Source organism: Choloepus didactylus, chromosome 16 (genome assembly GCF_015220235.1).
Source record: "Choloepus didactylus isolate mChoDid1 chromosome 16, mChoDid1.pri, whole genome shotgun sequence".
NCBI lineage: Eukaryota > Metazoa > Chordata > Mammalia > Pilosa > Megalonychidae > Choloepus > Choloepus didactylus.
Window position 1 is genome coordinate 82,874,443 of NC_051322.1, and position 25,105 is coordinate 82,899,547.

Here is a 25,105-nt window from a genome sequence, read left to right on the forward strand (position 1 = left end):
CTGTGAACTATTTAAAACCATCTCCCTGTATCATATTTTGAGAAATACTGGCAAAAGAAATTACAATATTAGGAGTTAATAAGAAGCCTATGAAAGCCACTTTATCTTAATTGTTTCCATGTTAGAATATATTTCAAGATTAAGTATGGCTTTTAGACTTATGTGGAGACATTAAAATCATCATATTAAACTCTATGTATTTTCAATTATTTTTACATCTGTCTCACTCAACCCATTAAGCAGCAATGGAGTCTACGCATTTTTAATGGATTGCTCTCAGAGTACAAATATCTGTTGGCTTTACCCCTTTATTCCTTTTATCATGTTGATGAAATTTCCATCTATTCCTATTATTCAAAGTGTTTTCATCAAGAAAGTGTGCTGAAATATGGCAATTGCCTTTTCTGTATCAATCAAGTTGATTACATGGTTTTTCCTCTTTGATTTATTGATATGGTGCATTACATTAATTTATTTTCATGTGTTTAACCACCCTTGCATACTCAGAATAAAATCCACTTGATCATGGTTTATAATTCTTTTAATGTGCTGATAGATTCAATTTGTAATATCTTGCTGAATATTTTTGCATTGATATTCATTAAAGACATTTGCTTGTAACTTTTTCTGGCTTTGGTGTTAGAGTGATGTTGACCTCATAGAAGGAGTTAGGTAGCTTTCCCTCTGTCTTAAATTTTTTGGAGTTTGAGCAGGATTGTTACTAATTCTTTCTTGAATGCTTGGTAGAAATCACATATGTAGTCTTCTGGCCCTGGGCTTTTCTTTTTGGGGGCTTTCTGATGACTGATTCAATCTCTTTAATTCTGATTGGTTTCCTGAGGTCATCTATTTCTTCTTGAGTCAATGTTGGTTGTTCATGCTTTTCTAGGAAGATGTCCATTTCATCTACATTGCTTGTTTATTGCCATAGAGTTACTCATAGAATCCTTTTGTTATCTCCCTTAATTCTGCAGGATAGTAAGTTGTGTCCCCTTTCTTATTTCTGATTTTATTTGTTTGCAACCTTTGTCTTTTTTTCTTTATCAGCCTAGATAAGGGTCCATTTATTTTATTGATTTTCTCAAAGAACCAACTGATGGTTTTGTTTTTTCTCTCTATGGTTTTATGTACTCAATTTATTTCTGCTCTGATTTTTGTTATTTCTTTCCTTCTGTTTGCTTTGGGATTAGTTTACTATACCTTCTCTAGGTGAGCAGGTTAGTCCTTGATTTTTGTTCTTTCTTCTTTTTTAATATAGACATTGGGCAAAAAATTTCACTCTCAGTATTGTCTTTACAGCATCCCATAAGTTTTGATATATTCTGTTTTCATTTTTATTTGCCTTGAGATATTTACTGATATCTCTTGAGATTTCTTCCTTGACCCACTGGTTGAGAGTGTGCTGTTTAGCCTCCATATATTTCTGAATTTTCCAGCTTTCTGACTGTTATTGATTCCAACCACATTCCATTATGATCAGTGAAGATGTTTTGTATAATTTTGATCTTTTTAAATTGAAACTTGGTATGTGACACATCATGTTGTCTATTCAGAAAAATGATCTATGAGCACTTGAAAAATGTATACCCTGCTTTGTGGGGTGCAATGTTCTGTACATGTTAATTCTAGTTCATTTGTCAATTAATTCAAGATCTCTGCTTCCTTATTTATTCTGTCTAGATGTTCTATTCATTGAAGACAGTGGTGTTTTGTAGTCTCCAACAATTATTTTAAAGTGTCTACTTCTCCCTTCAGTGTTGTCAGTGTTGCCTCCTGTATTTTGGGGCACTCTGGCTTGGTGCATGGATATTTGTAATTTTTATGTCTTTTTGATGAATTGTCCTTCTTATTAAAACATAGGGACTTCTTTGTTTTTATGGTTCTACAACTGAAATTTAATTTGTCTGATATTAGTATAGCTACCCATGCTTTTTTGTGGTTGTGGTTTGCATGAAATATCTTTTTCCAAGTTTCACTTTAAACCTATTTTTGTCCTTGGGTCTAAAGTGAGTCTCTTGAAGACAGCATATAGATGTTTCCCTTTTTTTTTTTTTAATTCAAATTGTCAGTCTATGTCTTTTGAATGGGGTGCTTAATCCATTAACATTTAATGTTGTTACTGTAAATGCAATAATACCTTCAACTATTTTGTCATTTGGATTTTATATGTCCAAATACATATTTGGAGAGAAATTTTATATTTCTCTTTTTTTGCCCTTTTAGTTACCATTACTGGTAATCTTCATTTCTACACTATTTTACAAACCTCTCTCTCCTGTATTTTCCTATCTGCCTGGAGTGCTCTCTTTAGTAGATTTTGTAGAGCAGATCTCTTGTTCATGAACTGTCTCAGTTTTTGTTTATCTGTAAACCTTTTAAACTTTCCCTCATTTATGAAGTACAGTTTTGTCAGATATAGAATTCTTGGTTTGCAGTTTTTCTCCTTCAAGTATCTTAAATATGTTACACCCCTGCCTTCCCACCTCCATGATTTCTGCTACAAGAGCCACACATACTCTTATCAAGCCTCCCTTGAATACTTTGGATTGCTTTTGTCTTGCTGCCTTCAGAATTGTCTCTTTGGTATTGACAATCTAAATAGTAAGTGTCTTGGAGAAGGTCTATTTGGATCTATTCTGTTTGGGGTACACTGCACTTCTTGTATCTGTAATTTTACATCTTTCATAAGAGTTGGGAAATTTTCAGTGATTATTTCCACAATTATTCTTTCTGTCCCTTTTCCTTCCTCTCCTTCTTGGTCACCTATAACATGTATATTCATGCATTTCATGTTGACATTCAATTCCCTGACACCCTGATTATATACTTCCATTCTTTTCCCTCTCTGTTCTTTTGTGTGCAGGATTTCAGATGTCCTATCCTCTAGATCACTAATACTTTCTTCTGCCTCTTCAAATATGCTATTGCATGTCTCCAATGTGTTTTTTCTCTCTTCTATTGAGTCTTTCATTCACATAAACTCCATCATTTGTTTGTGAAAGCTTTTGAGTTCTTCTTATGGTCACCCAGTGTCTTCTTTATATTCATCTCTTTTGTCACATTCTCCTTCAACTCATTGAATTGATTTAAAATATTTGTTTGAACATCTCTAATTAGTTTTTTCAATTCCTGTATTTCATTTGAAGTGTTAGCTTTCCCTTGACTGGACCATATCTTCATGCTTCCTAGTATGACTCATTTTTCTGCTGTAGTCTAGGCATCTGATTTTTTTTTTTATTAGTTTATTCTGGGGTCATTTTCTCTCTTTTTCCTAGTGTTTTCTTGTTGGTTGGTTTTTTTTATATAGATGCTCTTTGACATTCAGTTCAATTTATTCTAGGTCTCTGGCATAGCTTCCATTTAACTGGTCAGAATTTTTCAGCTCTTATTTTTCTGATTCTTTCCCTGTTTATATGGAAGTGTTTTGAGATTGCCCTTCTTTGTGTGTGCAGTTCTTTCATCCCAGGAAAAAAGCACTCTATTCCCTCTTCCCCCTCACAGAATATTCATGTGTTGTTTGCTTTGTTTTGTTTTATGCCTCTCTGTATTTTTAACACTCATTTCATTACTTCTAGAAACATTTGCCTAGAGATCTGGTTCTGGGAGGAGTGTCTCCATATATAAAATGGACCCCAGTCAGATTTTCCCAGACAAGATGGGTCCAGGACTCACTAAGAGGGAGTAATCAGTATCAAGGTTTCCTGATGATGAGACCCAGCATGGTGCCATTCTTTGACCTGAACCTCCTGATTCTGTGGTATTCCTGCCCCACCCAGAAGATGACACTTTTCAGCCTGCTGTTCCCCACTGCTATAAAGTTTAACTGTACCTTTAATTCTCAGCCAACCCAGTGCCTGCCAGGGGCATGGCTGAGACAGAGGCTGAGGCTGAATGCAGGTTTAAACTGTTTCTGTTTTCCAGCTCCTGGGGTCTGAGTTCTCTAAACAACAGTTACCACATGTGCTGGGCCTTTCTCCTTTCTTTTTATTTGGGGAAAAATAAGCCACTCTTCAGCCCAATGTTCCCTGCAGGCTGGAAACTTTACAGGCCTCTCAAGCAGCTCCCTTATTACCCCTCCTTGGAGCATGTTTGAGACAGGCTGGTCTCTGCTTTTTGTAGGTTGAAACTGCTGCTGATATCCCAGCCTCTGGGGTCTAAAATCTCTGAATAACAGTCACTACTTGCACTAGTCCCTCTCTCCTGTTCTTGGGGGAAACATGCCCTTTTGGGAACTATTTCCTCCACCTGATTAATTGTTTTGTCTCTCAGTCATACCTTAATTCCACCTTTGCTTTGGGCAAGGCTGAAAACTAAGAATGACTGCTGCTTTGTTAAATAGGCTGCTAAAAAATGAAACAAAGAGACAAAAGAAGAAAAGAAGAAAAGAAAAAAGGAAAGAAAAGAAAAGAAAACAAATTCTCCTCTGAGCTGGTCACCAGGCATGCAGGTTCACCAATCAATAGCTGGCATTGGTACCCGGGTCTACCTGCCTTTTCTCTTGGAGCATAGTCTGTTTCCAGTATTCTGAGCTGAGCCAACTATGGAAACCTCTAAGTTCTTGTTGTTGTTGTTTGTTTGTTTGTTGGTTTCCATCAGCTCTGCCTTCTTGCTACTGGGTGTGGGGCTGCTATAGATCTCCCAGTTCTTTTATTTTTCCTTTATCTGTGCTCAAAGTAGGTATTCAGCAGTCTGAATTTGTTAATCAAATCTGCATTGGGGCTTGGTTGAGCTCTCCTTCCCAAACTCATAGAAGAAAGGGCTTCTTTTCCCCACCAGGGAAAGATTCCAAGTCAGTCTGCCGTACCAGTGGAGGAGAGGTACCAATTTCCACAATGTGGAAGAGTTACTTACAGTTCTGTGCTGTGATCTCTGTTATTCCACTAATTCCAGGTTGGTATACAATATGCATCTCATCATGGAATCCCCCAAACAGTTTTTACAGACAGTTCCTTGCTATTTACTAGCTACCATAGAGGATGAACTGAATCCCACACCTCCTTATGACACCATTTTGCCTCACCTCCCCAGAATTGATTTTTGACAATTTAAAGGTTAATGAATCTTTGAAAAGGGATCCCATGTTCCTTCTTCAGGTAGCATCTTGGATTCAGGTGATGTGGCACAAAACCACAGAATTATCCAAAGAAAGCCCTGATAAATTTAAAGAGCATCCATAGCAGACAAGATGATAGCTTAGCTTCCCAGTGAGTAGCCAGGGAGACTAAAAAGTCTCATAGAAAAACACTTCTAATGTGTTAAACACACAGAAGAATAACAACAGCTAAAGGTGTTTGTAGGCTAACAGTTTGAAGGAGGCACATTCTAGTCTATCCTTCAAAAGACCATGCAGGGAAAACTGCTGGAATTCCTGAGCCCAGGAAGGAAGTTCATAAGTGTCTGAAAGTGACCTGGAAGTGAGAACAAAGGAGATTCATAATCAACTAATGTGTCAGTTGGGAGCCATGATAAATCCAAGGTCTCATCAAGCAGCAAGGCAACGGAGATATAGCCTAATATCCCAAACCAGAGGATTGAATTTTTATGGTTAAGAGAGAGAGAACCAGATGCCTCTCACTCAATTACAGGAAAACTGGCAAACAGCTGAGGAAAATTAAATCATCCTTAAGAGGTAATACCATGCTTATGTGGCATGCCAAGAACCATGTTTCTGGGAAGTTTTATAAATACAATTGAAAGGAGAATTAGGGTGTTGGCTACATGTTACTAGTGAGCTCCAAAATATAGTGTCATTAAAATATAATTGAATTCCTTTCTCATCCAACAGTGTGAGTTAATGGTTACAATAAGGCAATTAGAGAGCTCATAAGATGTAGCTTCTATCTCTGGACCTAGGGTAAACATTGAAATTGACAACATTTTCAAGTGGGAAGGGAGAAGAGAAAGTCCAAGTCTTACGGCTTTGGCTTTAAAGAGATGCCCCTTAGATTTATATATAAATTCTGTTGATAGCTCAATAAAAATTTAGTAACAAGGTTATAATGGGCCAACAATAGAAGATGGCAAATGTGGCCTATAGCTGGGTTGCCAGGGTTTTTGTTATAAAATGAACACTGGAATAGTAGAACATGAGGAACTTCTCTGCCAGAAGGAAGACAGCAATATGGACCTTTACAATATAATGTCAGTCTCTGTGAAGGCAGCTGTTGCTTGAGCAGTTCTACTTTATGTACAGTAATTGAAACTACTCTTTTGAAGCAAATGCAAGAGTTTCAAAAACACAAAAAAGGTGTTATCATAACTTCCAAAACCAACCAATAGTACTCTTTCCTCCTGCTATCAGAATGTAGAGTTGTTAACATTGTTAATATAAGCAACAATATTTATGTATTTTTTCTTTGACAATTTTTTATTTCATATTTGTTTCTTGTTTGTTTTCCAACATTTTATTCTGAAAATTATTAAACATAGAGGAGTTGAAATAATTGTGCCAATGAACACTCATCTGTCTCTTAACCTAGCTTCTACAGTGAACACTTTATATCCTTGCTTTATTACATATATATTCATTTTCCAATCCCTCTCTATCCATTTTTTATAAATCTCAAAGTAAGTTGCAGATGTGAGAACACTTTTCCCCTAAACACCCAGCATGCATATAATTAAAAAAAATCATATGTGTTTTGAACTAGCCTATGTTAACAGTGGCAGTATTACCATTATATGCTACTTCTCAGGATCTTGCTGAACATATTCAATTGCAAACTCATTTTAATAGTATTAGTACTCAACCCAGAATAACTACTCTATCAGGGATCACTTTCACTTCCCATTTGTTGTTACACTGATAAATTAGCAAGAATAATACAGGGTAGACAATTTTATGTTCTGCCTTTAGCAAGAATGGGATGTAGAATAAGTAGAGTACAGATGCACCAATCAAGATTAATTGAACAGTGAGTGTCATGGATTTTTAGCCAGACCCAAAAGAAATACCACTTTGAAACACATTGATCAAGTTAAAATGTATGCCCAAGAGCATGTAGTTGAGTTGTGCTTCCTATTTGGTAGCTTCATTCTAAACACTGAAAACTTTATTTAAGTTACTAAATGTTGATTCTGCAACTTAATATTACTAGGAATTAGCTGCAATCAAACATTTTCAAATCAAATTATTAACCAAGGGTTTAATGGGATAGCATTATATGGCCAAAGTTCAGACTTTACACTCAGAAAATTCATATTCATTCATCTTTTCATTGCAATGAGTAATAAAGCCTTCTGTCAGGGATGTTTCAACCCTTTAGCATCAGAAATATACAGCAGAGCATACAAGAATGAATAGTTGGGTGGGACAGATAATTAGAACATAAATTTTGTTTACTATCAAATATTGCACACTAAGGATAAATCTTATGATGGTATGAAGGCACTCATTTTATTAAAGCTATTAAAACAATGTCAGTTTTAATAAAATCATTGCATATGTAGAATAAAATATGCCAAGCCTATAGAGTCCATTCTAGGTATAAGGCATCACAGTGTTAGAGTGGATCTATCAGTGTAAGCAAGAGTTGCCTATAGAAAGTCTTTTGTGAACAATTTTTATACCTTGTCATTTACAATATTTACCAACATACCAAAAAATATCTGTTGAAGTTTCACTGCCTCAAGTTAGCCCTGATGATTGCTTTGTTGGCTGCTTCTTTGACATCCTTGTTCTTCAGACTGTAGATCATGGGGTTCAGCATGGGAATCATTGTGGTATAAAACACGGCCACCATTTTCCCCTGCTCCACAGACTCCTCAGTGGGCTGCCTGAGACACATGAATATGAGGGTCCCATAAAATATGGTAACAGCTATTAAGTGGGACCCACAGGTGGAGAAGACTTTCTTCCTCCCATCAGCAGAGTGCATGCATAGCACAGCTACTAAAATGAGGGTGTAAGAAATGAGGACTACTGAAAGGGAATATGTGAAGTTAATCCCAGCAATGACAATCATTGTGTATTCTTTGATGTGGACTCCCCCACAGGCAATCTTGATGAGAGGTGGGTCTGCACAATAGAAATGGTTGATTTCAAAATTCCCATAGAAGTACAAGCTGTACATCCACAGTGTGCATATAAGGCTAACAGAGAATCCATAGACATAAGACAAAGAGAAGAGTCGGACACAGACAGCCCTAGAAATTTTGCCGCCATAAAGCAAAGGGTGGCAGATGGCCATGTAGCAATCAAAGGCCATCACTGCCAAGATGTAGACTTCCACATGGACAAGGGCAATGAAAAAGTAACATTGTACCAAACATCTCACATAGGAAATGGTTTTTGTCTCAGATAATAAGTTTTCCAGCATTTTGGGGGTGACATTGGATGAGAACCACACATCTACAAAAGACAAATGATTCAAGAAAAAGTACATGGGGCTCTGGAGCTGGGAACAGATGCTAATGAAAATGATCATACCAATGTTCCCTAACAGAGTGACCAGGTAAACTATGAGGAACACCACAAAAAAGAGAACCTGTAGCTCCTGGTGACTAGTCAACCCCAGTAGAATAAACTCAGTCACATCTGTGAAATTTGGCATCTTTAGCATACACTCAGTATGTATTGTCTTCTGAGAAAGACAAACACAAAGAGATTTTCTTATTGGTGAAACACTTGAGTCACATTTACTGTATCTCTATTCTAAATCAAATCACATAGAAAACAATGTAGATTTTTCACAATGTTTGCAAGAGAAATACTATAGGCATAATTGTTTCCTTCAATACATGTTATAAACAATTACCATTTATCTTTTTTCCAGTTTCTTATCTGCATATAGGTAGATAAGATTGATTACTGACATGTATAGTATTAGAGTTATGTATTTATGTCTTTGCTACATTATTAAGTAGGCATACCTTACAATCATATAGCACAAACATGACCAAAGTAGATGGAGAGTTGCAAGGCAATGATGAAACACATTCCAACATATTATTTGATAGAAAAGAAACTTGAGGCTCAGAAATATTAAAATATATACCCAAGGTTAGCCATCCAATTAATGAAAATGGGGAGCCCTTTGACACTCCATTAAACACCATTTCCATTGTATCATAGTTGCCTCTATGTCAACAAAAATGCAAATACATGTGATATTACCCATTTTTAAATGCCTTGGAGGGTAAGCTTTCCCTGTATAACTTTATGGGACAGTGGGCTTATATATATGTTGGCTGTACAGTCTAGTTATTGACAGATTTGACTTACATTATACCATATTATTTTATCATATGCATTCAATATATAAGATTCTGCCTCATTTTATTTTGCAATTGCTGTGCATTATTCTGGTTTGATTGCTATCACCTGAAGGGCTGAGGTAAGAGGGAATTAACAATATAAACTCTTCTGTTTTTTTTATCTCAGCAGAGTAAATTACAAATATATCAATCACTGTTATCAAAATGTAACAGTAGATAAATATAGAGGTAAAATGTCATTGATGTCTTTTATTAACTATAGTGGTTCATTTCAGATTCCACTGGTTTTCACAACAAATTAATACCACCCCTAATCATTCAAATCCCAATTTAATATCACTATGAAGAAAACATCCCCAAACAATTTTTTTTCTCCAACTGTCTTCTTGTAAGATGGAAAAGTGTGACATGAGTGCTTAAGGAAGGATCTGTAGGATTAAGACCATCATGGGAATCTAATCTCTCCATAACAGTGCTTGAATGCTTAATACACACTGATATATAAATGGGCCTTTGTTTATAATTGGTGTCATTAACTTATTCTGCCACCATAAAGGACACTCAATGATATGTCAGATATATTTGTTAGATTCTATCCCAAGCTATTATAAATTCTGGAATTGTGTAGGTAAACAAGACATAAAAGATTCCTGCTAACATCATAATTCATTGTTATTCAAGAGAAATAGAGAAGTAAATAAATGAGATATAATTAGGTAGTAGTAATATTTGTGACAAAAGTTTAGCATGCCAATAAGATAGGGAATATGATGGAGAAGATGAAGAAAGAGTGGTCAAAGAAGATTGTCTAAAGAATTGAATTTGAGCTGGTATGAAGCAGCCAGCTATATGCAAATATGTGGAGAGGAAAAAGTGCAAGCTCTAAAGCTCAGAAGAGGCAATGTTAGCTTGGCATGTTCCAAAAAAAAAGAGCATTGCTAGAGAGATTCCTTTGTATATTAAAAATTATATGGACTTTATGATATCATAGAGCCTTCATTTAGTAGTGGGCATATTTGGGAAATTAATCTCTATGAACTCTTTTCTTATCCTTAAAATGGTTAATATGAGAAATAAACATGCTAAGTTTAAAATGAATTGGGTACATAGCATGATAAAGACTGATTAATTTCCCCTTTGTTATAGATTTCCATGAGTGTAGGTTATCTATTTTGGCTCATATGTAGAAATAGCCAGATGAGAACTGTAGACTCTGAAAATAAAGTGAAGCTCATGGACTTTCCTATGTAAAAATCTCCTGAACTTGGTATCAAAAGTCTCCTGACCTTGGTAGCATGAACCCATGATTCCCTAATTCATAAATCTGAACTTGGGTTATTGGTACTACTATATCATTTTAAGTATGAAATATATAAAATATCAAGTGTCTTAGAAATATAAGCTAACACTACCTATCTTAAAAGAATATCAGTTTTCCAGACTATTCTCTAATTTTGTTTCAGTTTCTATGTGCTGTGTACATTTCTTTTCCTCTACAAATAATCATTATCTCTCTTGTATTAGAGTTTGTCTCATTCACCTTGGAACCCCTTATGCTATCTAGCTTAATCTTTACATATATAAAGTATATATCAGATACTCAGGAATAGTCACAAATACATTTTTAAAAAAGATTCCTGATATTTAGATCAGCATCATACCTTATATTAAAAATTCCAATAAGAAATACTTTCCTGGTAGCAGTAGCAGCAACTTTATAATATTAAGAATGGCTAACTTACAGATGGCTTTCTAAGCCCTTTGCACACAAAGGTGCTATGAAACAGGTTCTAGGAACATTTTGATTTGAAAAATGAGGAAAGTGAAGCATTGAGATATTTAGAGCTTCCCTGGATCCCCCAGGATGGACAGAATTGAGATGTAAAGCAGTAAGTTGACTCCTGTCTTATATACCCTTAAACACATCATATGCCTGTCTCTTCAATAATCTATTACATTATTTTGTTTAATTTAATAAGAAATTCAGTTTGCCCTTCCAGAAAGAAGAAAGTTATCCTGTAGATAGATCATCCTTGATGGACTAGATGAGCTTCCCTTGACTCTCCCCAGTGCAGGCTGGGTTCAGATGTAAATGACCATCTATCTCTTCCCTACTCTCTCCAAAGTTAGGTGATCCCTACAGCCTAGTATCAGATGACTAAGTGCTTTATATTACATTTAACACACCATATTATTTATCAAGATAATTGGGAGGATGGAGTATGCAATTTAGTAATCCAGACTCATTTGTATTAATACGTCAGGCATTTCCCATGGAGAGAAAGAGTAAAGGAATAATCACTGGTCCAAACTTTCATACTGACTCAATATTTCCAACTCCATTCATACATATTTTAAAAGAACAATGGGAAAACCAAATGTCTTTACCTGCAGGGAACAGCAAAAGGAGAAAAAAATGAGGAATAACAATTTCTGTAAATCCCCATTGTAATGAGCACACTCTATGTAGTTTTGAATACACTATAGGTAAAAATAAGAAAATGTACCAGAAATATAACTTCACACATAAAACACTGTGTTAAAAATAAATCTAAGATTAAGGTCTTCATTTTCTTTTCAAACAGGAATTAAAATAAATTGATTGGACTGTATTAATCTGAATTGCAGCAAGTTCAAAGCCTGCAGACTTACCTTCAACAGAGGAGAACAGCAAATGAGTAATTTCTCAACATTTAAAATAGAGCCTTGCACATTGGGGGCATCTCCCTAAGGGGACTTCCATTTAATTATGAAAGGAATAAGAATTTAAATTCTAGAAACATCTCAAGGCTAGAGTAAGGGAAGAATTAATTAGAATAATTCTTATAATAAAATCAAGAGATAAAAATTTGTCTACCAATTTCACATGGGTTCTGCCTCTTAAATTCGCACTTGGAAATCATGCACCTCAGGAAAATAGTCTTGGTTGTATCATGCAAAATTTTGATGAATTATTTTCCTTCCTGTGCTGCTATGTCCCTAATAAGCACCATTTTCAGTATAGATGATCATAGCAATGTATGTCCTATGCAGCACATGGCCATTTTCCAGATGAGAATTGCCTCAAAAGTATGGATCACCTGGCAACAAGTGGGGAGGAGGAATTCATGCAGGGGTCATTGGTGGTAGATTGTGGTATAAATAATTTATCCCTCTGCATTCATACTTGTCTGGGATGTAGAACAGTATGGCCTTTGATGTGAAACAGCTCTGAAATTAAACCTTGGCTCTGTCACCTTATTATGTGACTGTGGGTAAGTGACATCATATTGAGCCTCTATTTACTCCTTGTGGAATGGAAAATTTATATCTTACAGTGTGTTTCTGACATAATTATGGGATGACTCTCAGTCCAGTGTCAGCCTCATATGGAGTGCAAAAAAATGGAATTATTTCTGTAGCTTCACCTCTAAGCTGTTTGAAGTATTAACTCACCACTTCTATGGAGTTGTGATTGACATTATCCCCAGTTTGAAGAATACAATGGACATTTTGAAAAGTAAATAGGAGCTTATGTTTTTTGACCAAGTTTACAAAGTGAGCAAGTGAAAGAATAAGATTGGCAGCCTAGGCTGCTCATTAACTAAACTACGTACTGTCTCTATCTGGTCTGGGAAACTATGGGCAGAGCTGTGTTCAGGTAAAGCTTTCTTTTGCATCACTCAGTGCCCAAGTACTCTGAACTCCCAAGTTCCTTTTCCTCTCTTAGGGAGAAAATTCATCAGGTGAACTCATCTGCAACAGAGTGTTATGACTTAATACCCAGTCTCTCAAGAAAATCTAAATTTGAAAGAAAAATAGGATGTGGATGTGGATGTGTGTGTATGTGTGTGTGTGTGTGTGTGTGTTGGTTTGAGAGAGAAACAGAAACACAGATTGAGATTGAGAAAGAGAGAGAGAGGAAGAAGGGAGCTTAAAATGATTTTCCCAAATGCTGAAAATTCAGGATATTTCTGCAAAATATTTTTTAAATTTGATGATATTTTTATAATTATATTTATAGCTATCAGCTTAATTATGTTTAATCATCTCCAACATATAACCATAGAGCCCATTTGTCTCCCCTTCTGGCTCACAAAAGTTTTTAATTCTTTCAAATATAAAAATTAACCAAAGAATTTAGGCACCATATCTTAGTCCCAGAATGTGCAAAATATTTTGAAATAAATATCAATTTAGTTTGTAAAGCAGAGTGTGGAAATCCATGCTTTTTAAATTACACACATACCTACTAACTACTCACTGTTTCAACAGATTGTAGGTTACAGCCAGTTTGGCTAGGGCAGGTGAGAAGTGCACAATCTGGCATCCTTAGGGTTAAAACATTGAAGTTTCTGCAATCTGTCTAGACAGACACTTACAATGATGTGTCTCTTAGGAAACAAAAGGATGGAGAAAATAATTAAATATATGTTTTGCTATTCTGAAAACAGAAGTCTCTGAAGAGTTCTGCCCCTTTCACAATGAAAGAGTAGTAAACAATTTCATAGCTATTAGTGAAACTATAATTTTTATATTGTATAATGAAACAGAATTAAATATGTTGTTAATTTTTTCCACCACAAATTGACCTCTAAATATGCAAATGAATAACTATTTCTAAAAGTCATGCACTGACTTTTTGAATAAGAGAAATAGTCTCATGATTTTAGCTAAGTATTTGAACACCCTTTAAATTAATTCTCCTTTTTAAAATTTTTATTGTAATAATATTTAGCAACTCACATCTTCCTATTTTTACCACTTTTACTTATACCATCTCAATTAATCCTCACTGCTTATATTACCAGGAATGGGTCACTCTACAGGTTTTGCTCCCAATTTGAGTCTCTTTCTCTCTTTGAAAACACAGGTCTTCAGCTTAATTTTCCCATGTCCTTGAAAATAATGTTGACAACAAAAAGGTATGAAACATAGAAGACACAATTAACTCAGTTCTGTTTTGTTAAACATAATTTTGCTGATCACTTTGTTCATGGCTTCCTTCACATCCTTGTTCCTCAGACTGTAGATCATGGGGTTCAGCATGGGAATCACCGTGGTATAAAACACGGCCACCATTTTCCCCTGCTCCACAGACTCCTCAGAGGGCCACCTGAGATACATGAATATGAGCATCCCATAAAACAAGGTAACAGCTGTCAAGTGGGACCCACAGGTGGAGAAGGCTTTCTTCCTTCCATCAGCAGAGCGTATGCATAGCACAGCTACTACAATGAGGATGTAGGAGATGAGGACCACTGAAAGGGAATGTGTGAAGTTAATCCCAGTGATGACAATCATTGTGTATTCTTTGATGTGGACTCCCCCACAGGCAATCTTGATGAGAGGGGGGTCTGCACAATAGAAGTGGTTGATATCAAAATTCCCACAGAAGTACAAGCCATGCATCCACAGTGTGCATATTAGGCTAACAGAGAATCCACAGACATAAGGCACAGAGATGAGTCAAACATAGACAGTCCTAGACATTTTGCTGCCATAAAGCAAAGGGTGGCAGATGGCCATGTAGCAATCAAAGGCCATCACTGCCAAGATGTAGACTTCCACATGGACAAGGGCAATGAAAAAGTAACATTGTACCAAACATCCCACATAGGAAATGGTTTTTGTCTCAGATAATAAGTTTTCCAGCATTTTGGGGGGGACAATGGATGAGAACCACACCTCTACAAAAGACAAATGACTCAAGAAAAAGTACATGGGGCTCTGGAGCTGGGAACTGATGCTGATCAAAGTGATCATACCAATGTTCCCTAACAGAGTGACCAGGTAAACTATGAGGAACACCACAAAAAAGAGAACCTGTAGCTCCTGGTAACTAGTCAACCCCAGTAGAATAAACTCTGTCACATCTGTGAAATTTGGCATTTTTAGCATAGACCCAGCCTGTATTGCCTATGGAGAAAGACAAAACACAGGGAGAATTTTTTGGTTGCTGAAACATTTGAGTCACATTTATCTACATCCTAAATGAAATCACTTAGATAACAATGTAGATTTTGCACAATGTTCAAGAGAGAAATAATACAAGCATAATTGTTTTCTTCAATACATCTTATAGACTACTACCATTTATCTTTTTTCCAGTTCCTTATCTGCAAAATAGGTAGATAAGATTGATTGCTAACATGTATAGTATTAGAATTAGACATTTATGTCTCTGCTACATTATTACAGTAGGCATACCTTAAAATCACATAGCACAAACATGTCCAAAGTCAGATGGAGAGTTGCAAGACAATGATGAAACCCATTCCAACATATTATTTGATAGAAAAGAAACTTGAGACCCAGAAATGTTAAAATATAAACCCAGGGACAGCCATCTAATTAGTAAACACGCCATCAAATACCATTTCTGTGTATCATGATTGCCTCTCTATGTAATCAAAAATGCAAATACATGTGATATTACCCATGTTTTCATGCCTTGGAGGGTCAGCTTTCCCTGTATAACTTTACATGACAATGAACATATATGCTGGTCTTACAACATGCTCAGTACAGAAAACTTGGAAAACGTTTTAAGAAAAAATTACCTAAAATTCACCACCCCTCCATAAGCCATCACAGTAAACATTTTGAGATACTATCTCCAAACCTTCTTTCTATGTCTACATTTAAACAGGTGCAATAATACCCTATATATACTTTTCTATCTTACTACCACATAACATTATGAAAAATTATGTACTTTTAGGCAAAAAGGTATTTTATTCCTTTAAGTACCAAGTATAGCACAATGCCCAGCATGTATTCAACAAATGTTATCTGATGTACAACCCAAGTTGATGCATTGACAAATCTTCCATGAAAGCATTTAATGGAATTTGATAAGCAGACCAATCTCAGGCTTGTTCTTTACTCACATAGGACAACTAAATCCACTGGCAGAGAATCACTGATTTGGGGCCTAGGAAAATGAGTGAAATCAGTAAAATTTTATGTGCTATTTAAGGACTACAAGAGAAAATGTCATGTAAAATGTTTTTTTTCCCAACCACTGAGGATTTCTTTAAAATTTATTTTACTTTTTATTTCTAGGCATTCTATTTGATTATTTTAGAAGATTTCTGATATTCCCCCCCTAGAACCTTGCTTCCCATGTCTTCAATTCATTTTTTTTAACTCATCATTTTATATGTATACTTATTTTATAGTCTGTTGTCTGGACCCATGTCCCCAATCCCTTATCCAAAATCCTTGTGAACATTTCCAATTGGAATTGAGAATTCCTCAAATTTGAGGAAGGTAATAGAGTATATGTACAGTACATTCTAAAACACCACCAGCAGGCTCTGGGGAAACATGTCCTAATCAAACAGTAATATCTTTGCAGCAAAACTTATGAATAATCACAATAAATAGACTGTTTTTTAGAGTGTTTCATAATTTTTATGGTATATTTAAGAATCCCTGGTGGCTGGGTTATGGAAACAACCCCTCAAAGGAATTTTCATTCCCTTTAACCCCAGTTTATCACTGGTTGGGGATAAATTTTTAGTTGATTTCTCACCATGTAGGGATCCTAGAAAATGCGAGTCATAAAATTTAAACTCCAAGATCACTGAGGTACAGGTCTAGCATTCTGAATTTTCAAAGATTATTTTTTGTTATCCAAAGACCAAAGATATAAATAAGTGTCCTTGTTTGGCTCCTGTGTCGGTTTCCATGTTTTTGTTTTCTGTTTTGTTTGTTTGTTTTTTTTTTCCCTAGCCAACCCTTTCACTAAGGTGGTGCTTTAATGTTCACATCTTTATGTCTGTGTGGATATGAGAGGATCTTATTCCCAGCTCTCTGCCTTCCCTGGTCCCAAGCCTTGCTTTTTTTCCTGCAGGATTGATAGCATCCAATCCTGTCAGTTACTGATAAATTCCCAGGAAGCAATAACATCAGCTTTTATGTTTACCTCTCTGTTGCTTCTTGGTTTTTAGTGCCTTGTTTCTGGCAAGGTCACCTTGGCCTTAAATAATGTATCATATTTTATCCAGCATGTCCTGGTGTTTGTATACAAGGAGGACTCTATTGCCAGACCATACAATCTTTTTTTTTTACATATTTGTCTGACATCATAACAAACTATTTTATCATATGCTTTCAATATTTGAGATTCTGTTTCATATTTTATTTTGCTCCATATTCTTCTGGTTTGCTTGCTACCAGATGCAGGGGTGAAATAAGAGGAAATTAACAGCATAAACTCATTTTGTTTTTATTATCTCAGAAATGTAAACTACAAATGGATCAATCACTGAGCATCACTATCAAAATATAACAGTAGATAAATATCAAGGTAAAATGTCATTGATGTATTTTATTATCTATAGTGGCTCATTTCAGATCCCACTGGCTTTCATAACCAATTAATACCTTCTCTAACCATTCAAATCCCAATTTAATGTCACTACAAAGAAAATATCCACAAACAATATTTTCTACAGTTGTATCTTCTCCAAGTGTGTCATTAGTGTTTAAGGAAGTTTCTGTAGGATTAAGACCATTGTGAGAATCTGAGCTCTCCATAACAACAGCGTTTGAATGCTTAATAATACTGATGTGTAAATGGGCCTTTGTTTATAATTTGTTTCATTAACTTATTCTACAAACATAAAGGACAACTAACAATATGTCAGATATATTTGTAAGATTTTTCCCAAACTCTTCTAAATTCTGGAAATGTGTGGGTGAACAAGATGTACAAGATTCCTGCTGTCATCGTAAGGCAATTTTGTTGAAGAGAAATAAACAATTTATAAATGAGATATTTTAATAGTAGGAAGATTTGTGACAAAAGTTTAGCATGCTAATAAGATTGCAAATAAGGAGGAAAAGATGCAGAAAGTGTGGTAAAAGATTTCTCTTTGAGGGTTACTGAGCTGGTCTGAAGCAGCCAGCTATGTGGAAATATGGGGGCAAGGAGTGCAATTCAGGAGCAATGTTAGCTTGGCATGTTCCAAAAATGAATTAGTAGACAGATTCCTTTGTATATTAATAATTATATGAACTTTATAGTCATATCATGGTCCCTTCACATAGTAACAGTGTTCACTTGGGAAGTTAATATCTATGGACTATTTTTTTATGATCAAAATGTTTAGTGTGAGAAATAAACATACTATTTTAAAAATGAATTGGGTACATAATATAATAAGCACTGAAGTTTCAGTTCTGCTCTAAGTTTCCCCTTATTACATATGTCCATCTGTATAGCATATCTGTGTTGGTTCATGAGTGGAAATAGCCAGATGAAAACTGTAGATTCTGGAAGTAGAGCTAAGTTCACAGATTTTCCCATGTAAAAACTCCTGATCTTGGTAGCATGAACCCTTGACTCTCTAACTGATGGTGCTACATTTGAGTTAATTGAACTACTCATAAATTTTGGAATAGAATATTATGTAAAAAATCAAACATCTTTAGAAATATAAGCTAATACTACATATCATAAAAGAAGATCAGTTTTCTAGCCCATTCTCTAATTTTATTTCAGGTCCTGTATCATGCATGGATTTCTCTTCCTCTACAAAGATTCCTTAGCTCCATGGTAGTAGAGTTTGTCTTATTCCTGTTAGAATCCCTTATGGCATCAAACTCAGTTGCCATATTTATATAAAACAGATACTCAGGAATATTCACCAATACATTTTTAAAAGCTTCCTGATACTTAGATCAGTGTCATACATTATATTAAAAATCCCAATATTTTAAAAATAAGAAATGCTTTTCTGGTAGCAGTAGCAGAAGCTTTAAAAATAACAAACAGCTAATTTACTGACTGCTTTCTAAGCCCTTTGCATGCAAAGATGCTGTGAAACTGATTATATCAACATCTCCGTTTGACAAATGAGGAAACTGAATCACTGAAAGATTCAGAGTCTCCCTGAGTCAGATAGGATTGACAGGATTGAGATGCAAACCAGCAAATTGACTCCTGTGTTAAACCCTTAACCACCTTATATAGCTGCCTCTTCAATAATTTATTCTATTATTCTGTTTAATTTAATTAAAAACTCAGTTTGATTGCCCTCCCAGACTGAAGAAAGTTATTCCGTTGATAGCTCATCCTTGATGGATTAGATGAGCTTTACATGACTCTCCCCAGTGCAGTCTGGGTTTCAGATGTAAAAGACCATTTCTTCCCCACTCCCTCCAAAGTTAGGTGATCCCAACAGCCTAGGATCAAATGGCTCAGTGCTTTATATTTCATATTACACATCATATTATTTAACTAGACAATTGGGAGGATGGACTATGCAATTTAAAAGTACAGACTCATTTGTATCAACATTTCAGAAATTTCCCTTGGAGAGAAAGAGTAAAGGAACAATCAGTGGTCCAAACCTTCATACTGACTCAATATTCCCAAATCCATTCATACATATTTTAAAAGAACAATGGGAATATCAATTGTCTTTAGTTGAAAAGAACAGTGAAAGGAGGAAAGATGGTGAATAATGAGTTCTGTAAATCCCCATTACAATGAGTATGTTCTACATAGCTTTGAATACACTATGGGTAAAAATAAGAAAGCATATTAGAAATATAAGTTCACACATAAAATACTGTGTTCAAGGAAAATCTCAAGTTAAGGTCCTCATCTTCTCTTCAAAATGGGATTAAACTAGGGTGATTGGATTGTATTAGTCTGAACTTCAGAGAGTTCAAAGCCTGCAGACTTACCTTCAACAGAGGAGAACAGCAAAGGAGTAATCTCTGAACATTTATAATAGAGTCTTGCACATTGGGAGCATCTCCCTAAAGGAACTTCCATTCAATTATGAAAGGAATGAGAATTTAAATTCAAGAAACATATCAGGGCTAGAACAAGGAAAGTAGAATTAATTGGAAGAAGAATCCTTATAATAAAATCAAGAGATAAAAAACTGTCTACCAATTTCACATGGGTTCTGCCCTCTTATCTTCACACTTGGAAATCAAGCATCTCAGGAAAATATTCTTGGTTTGTATCATGGAAAATTTCAATGAATTTCTTTCTTTCCTGTGCACTATGTCCCTAATAAGTACCATTTTCAGGATAGATGATCATAGCAAGGAATGGCTTTTGCATCACATGGCCATTTTCACAGATGTCATGTGCCTCAATTCTATGGATCACCTGGCAGCAATTGGGGAGGAGGAATTCAAGCAAAGATCATTGGTGAAGTAGTAGATTGTAGTATGAAGAATTTACCCTCTGCATTCAGAGTTAACTGGGATGTAGGATAGCATGGCCTTTGATGTGAAACAGCTCTGAAATCACACCTTGGTACTCTCACCTTAACTATGTGACCTTGGACAAGTGAGATAATTTTAAGCCTCAATTTACTCACTTTTAGAATGGGAAAATGCTATATTACTGTGTGGTTCTGAGATAATTATGGGATAACTCTCAGCTCAGTCTCAGCCTCATATGAAGTGTTAAAATATAATGGAATTGTTTCTGTAGTTTCACCTCTATGCAGTTTATAAGAATTAATTCACCACTTCTATGGAGTTGTGACTAATATTATCCCCATTTTTGAAGAATAAAATGTGCATATTGAAAAGTAAATATGAGCTTAAGTTTTTTGACCAAGTTTACAAAGTGAACAAGGGAAAGAATAAGATTGACAAACCAGGTTGCTCATTAATTCTAAACTAAGTACTGCCTCTATGTAGTCTGGAAAACTGTGGGCAGAATTGTGTTCAGGCTATGCTTTCTTTTGCATTACTCAGTTCCCAAGTACTCTGAACTCCTGAGTTCCTTCCCATCAATTATGGAGAAAATCCATCAGGTGAACTCATTTGCACCAGAGTATTATGAATTAATACCCACTCTCTCAAGAGAATCTAAATTTGAAAGGAAAATAGTATGTGAGTCTGTATGTGCCTGTGTTTGTGTGCGTGTGTGTGTTGGTTTGGGAGAAAAAGAGAAACAGAGACAGAGTCAGAGAGAGAAAGACACAGACAAAGAAGCAGAACAGGAGATAAGTATGCTCCAAGATTTTATGTTGGAGATGATTAAATATAGTTAAACTGATAGCTGTAAAAATAACCATCATCAGTACTTTCCTGAATTTTCAGCAGTTGGCAAAATAACTTTGAGCTCTGTTGAATGAATCAAGTTCCGTGGACATTGTATGTCTGAGAGGTCTTGGAAGTCAGAGACTACAACCTACAAAAGTGGATGTTATGTACATGACTTGTCCAAGATCACTGACATATTAATTTGAATTTAGAAAACTCAAATAGCAACACTGACCTTGGCATCATTATTCTTTATGTAACAGCAACTGTCCAAAAATGAAAGCAGGAAGTGTTTCATGTTTAAAAAAATGGGTAATGAAGACAATTCAAACCAATCTGCCAACATACTACAACATTTTAAAATGCTTTAAAATCCTATTTTGAAATGAATTCATAATCAGCACCTAGTTTGGCATATCAGTGGTTCCCAATAAATGACAATCAAATGATTTTACTGCTAACATTAATTACTTTCAACTCATTCCTAAAGTAACATTAAGCTAATTCTTAAAGTCTCTAGGGGTTTTAATTTTTGTAACAATAGGCACAGTAATACAACAATTTAAACTAAATCAGCAATTCATTTGCATATATTGCATATAAAATTGCTTTTAAAATATTTTCCATGCCATATGTGTATGTGTGTGTGGAAATGAGAGCATACCTGTTTCTGGTTTCCCTTGAGGAAGATAAAAAATTCAACAAAAGACAAAAAAGAAGTCTTCTCACATTATAACCAATCTTGCTTTATATTTGAATCATTTGTAAATTTATGTAACTACTTTCACATGCAATTAAAAAATGTGTATTACATTTCGGTAACTATTTATTATCTGCACCAAAACCAAAGGTGGTTGTTTGATTTATTGATTGTTTCATTCGCCTGTGAACATATAGACTTTAAGGAAGTGTATTGTTGCCACAAGGGTGTACTTTATGAAACAAGGTAAAAGAGGTATCAAAATATATCAGTATTTTCATGGCAGGAAATTATTGTTCACAACATATAGTCCCCCCTAAATATTTTATTTCTTTCAAATATAAAAATTAACCAAAAAATTTAGGCACCATATCTTAGTCTCAGATGTGCAAAATATTCTGAAATAAATACCAATTCTGTTTGTTGAGTGAAGTCTGGAAATCCATGCTTTTTTAATTACACAGACATCTGTTAATTCTACCCACTCTTCTATCAGACTGTAGGTCAAAGCCCGTTTGGCTAGGGAAGGTGAGGTGTGTACAATCTGGCATATGGTAGGTACTGCAATCTGTAAAGACAGATACCATAGTGTGTCTCCCAGGAAACCCCAAGACATGGAAAAATAGTTGAATGTATAAGTTTTTATATTTTAAAAGTAGAAATCTCTGAAGAGTTCTGCAACTTCCCATAATGAAAGAAGCATTAAAGAATTTCATAGCAATTAGAGAGACTATCATTTTTTATATCATATTATGAAACAGAATTATATGTTGTTATTTTTTCCACCACAAATTGACCTGTAAATAGGCAAATGAATAACTATTTCTAAAATTCATCCACTGACTTTTTGAATAAGAAAACCTCTTTTTATTTTAGTTAAATGTTTCAATGTTTTCAATTAATTATCCTTTTTTTGACATTCTATTGTAATAACATTTATGCGACTCAAATTTTCCCATTTTAACAATTTTCAGTTATGCCATATTAATTAATCCTCACTACTTACATCAGCTGGAATGGGTCAATCTACTCTTTTTACCCCTAATTTGAATCTTTCTCTCTTTCTTTCAAAACACAAGTCTTTAGCTTAACTTCCCTATGACCTGCACAATAATGTGTTGACCAACAAATAGGTATGAAGCATGGAAGACACAATTCACTCAGTTCTGTTTTGTTAAACATGTTTTGCTGAGCACTTTGTTCATGGCTTCTTTCACATCCTTATTCCTCAGACTATAGATCATGGGGTTCAGCATGGGAATCACCGTGGTATAAAACACGGCCACCATTTTCCCCTGCTCCATAGACTCCTCAGTGGGCCACCTGAGATACATGAAGATGAGAGTCCCATAAAATATGACAACAGCTGTCAGATGGTACCCACAGGTGCAGAAGGCCTTCTGCCTCTCTTCCGTTGAGTGCATCCATAGAATGGCAATCACAATGAACAGATAAGAGATGATAACCAAAGTCAGAGAGTATGTGAGGTTAATGCCTGCAAGTATGACCATTGAATATTCTTTTTCAAAGGTCCCAGCATGGGCTATTTTGATGAGAGGTGGGTCTGCACAGTAGAAGTGGTTGATTTCAATTTTCCCACAGAAGTACAAGACATATGTCCATAGCGTTGCTGCCAGACTAGTCAGAGAACTGTATATGTAAGGAAAAGAAATCAGTCAAATGCAAACAACCTTTGACATCTTACTGCCATAGAGCAGAGGGTTGCCTATTGCCATGTATCTATCAAAGGCCATCACAGCAAGAATAAAAACTTCTACATGGACAAGGGCAAAAGAAGAGAAAACACTGCACAAAACAACCAGCATAAGAAATAGTTTTTGTCTCTGATAACAGGTTTTCCAGCATTTTAGGGGTGACATTGGAAGAAAACCAAACATCAACAAATGACAAATGTCTGAGTAAAAAGTACATGGGGCTATTAACCTGTGGACTGACCTTAATTAACATGATCATACCAATATTGCCCACAATGGTGATAATATAGACAATGAGAGAAACGATGAAGAAGAGTACTTGCCATTCCTGATGACTGGTTAATCCCAAAAGAATAAACTCTGTCACATCAGTGAAATTGAGCATTTTCATAGTTCAAACCAATACAGTAAAGGCTTTGTGATATCTAAAAGAAAAAAAGTGAAAAAAATCAGAAGGTGTTCATTTATTAATTTGTATATTTATCCATGTTTCCTGTCATTGTCACTTCATTAAAAGGCTATGGCTGCACTTTACCATTCTTTTCAGCAAATCATTTTTGGGGTACCTGCTAGGTAGCAGGTTCTCTGAAGGTAAGTATGATTAATAAATACACAGGCAGTATTATATAGCAGTTATACAGACTACTGTGATTGAAACATGATAGTACTAAGTACATCATTGGCCCAATGTCTTAACCAAACATAACTCCCAATGCTGTTTGGTATTTTCATAGTTTTAAAGGTTATAGATATCTTTTTACCAAACTCAGAAAACATCCTTTGTCTCTTGTCCCTTTTTCATTATAAAATTATTCTTCTTTATTAGAGATGGAACTACTGAATCAAATAAATCATCAGCCCTAAATGTCAGGTAATGTAACCTTATTCTTGCACTAATTTAAATTGAGAAGGGGCAAACTATTCACAATAACTATCAAGGTCAACTAGAAGAGGGTGAACCATTTATTAACATTTATGCATCATGCAAAGTCTCTGGATAGAGACTCTCCCCAATCTAACATATAATTATAATCTACTAGAAATCATCCATTACAATGTTTTGAAGATTCAAATATGAGTAAGACAAGGAGATTAATGTCAGTATTTATACAGGAATTAATGTAAATAAATACCTTCAAAATATGTGATATACTATTATAAAGTTAGATTCGGAACAGAAATTGGGAAATGATCAAGTCTATTTTGGAGATCCATTGTAATCTGGGATAACTTCCTCAATATTTTGAAAATTTATTTTAAAAAATAGGTTGTATAATATGAAGCTTTTACTAGAACAATATTTATCAAATTATATTCTTGAGAAACATTTGTTTCTTGCATGATGCTAATAGAATTTATGGTGAAAAGACAAGTGTCACTTTATCAAATAATAATGGGAAATCTTCATACTCAATCCAACCCCTTAGAAATACACAGTCCACTGTAATAAAGTCAGAGATCTGTG

At 35.1% G+C, this 25,105-nt stretch overlaps 1 protein-coding gene and 2 pseudogenes across 1 annotated transcript; all 3 read right to left on the minus strand.

Moving 5' to 3' along the window:
- Nucleotides 1-7,619: 7,619 nt before the first annotated feature.
- On the minus strand, nucleotides 7,620-8,552 carry LOC119511769 (olfactory receptor 5M9-like). Its single transcript, XM_037806303.1, has one exon. The coding sequence runs from the start codon at nucleotides 8,550-8,552 to the stop codon at nucleotides 7,620-7,622; it is 933 nt and encodes a 310-aa protein (XP_037662231.1).
- Nucleotides 8,553-14,142: 5,590 nt separating this feature from the next.
- On the minus strand, nucleotides 14,143-15,087 carry LOC119511390 (annotated as a pseudogene).
- A 7,998-nt stretch (nucleotides 15,088-23,085) lies between these two features.
- LOC119511391 lies at nucleotides 23,086-24,031 on the minus strand (annotated as a pseudogene).
- Nucleotides 24,032-25,105: the final 1,074 nt, after the last annotated feature.

Bases quoted from the DNA above. Each gene is read 5' to 3' on its own strand.
- LOC119511769 (XM_037806303.1), bottom strand. From the start codon at position 8,552: ATGCCAAATTTCACAGATGTGACTGAGTTTATTCTACTGGGGTTGACT.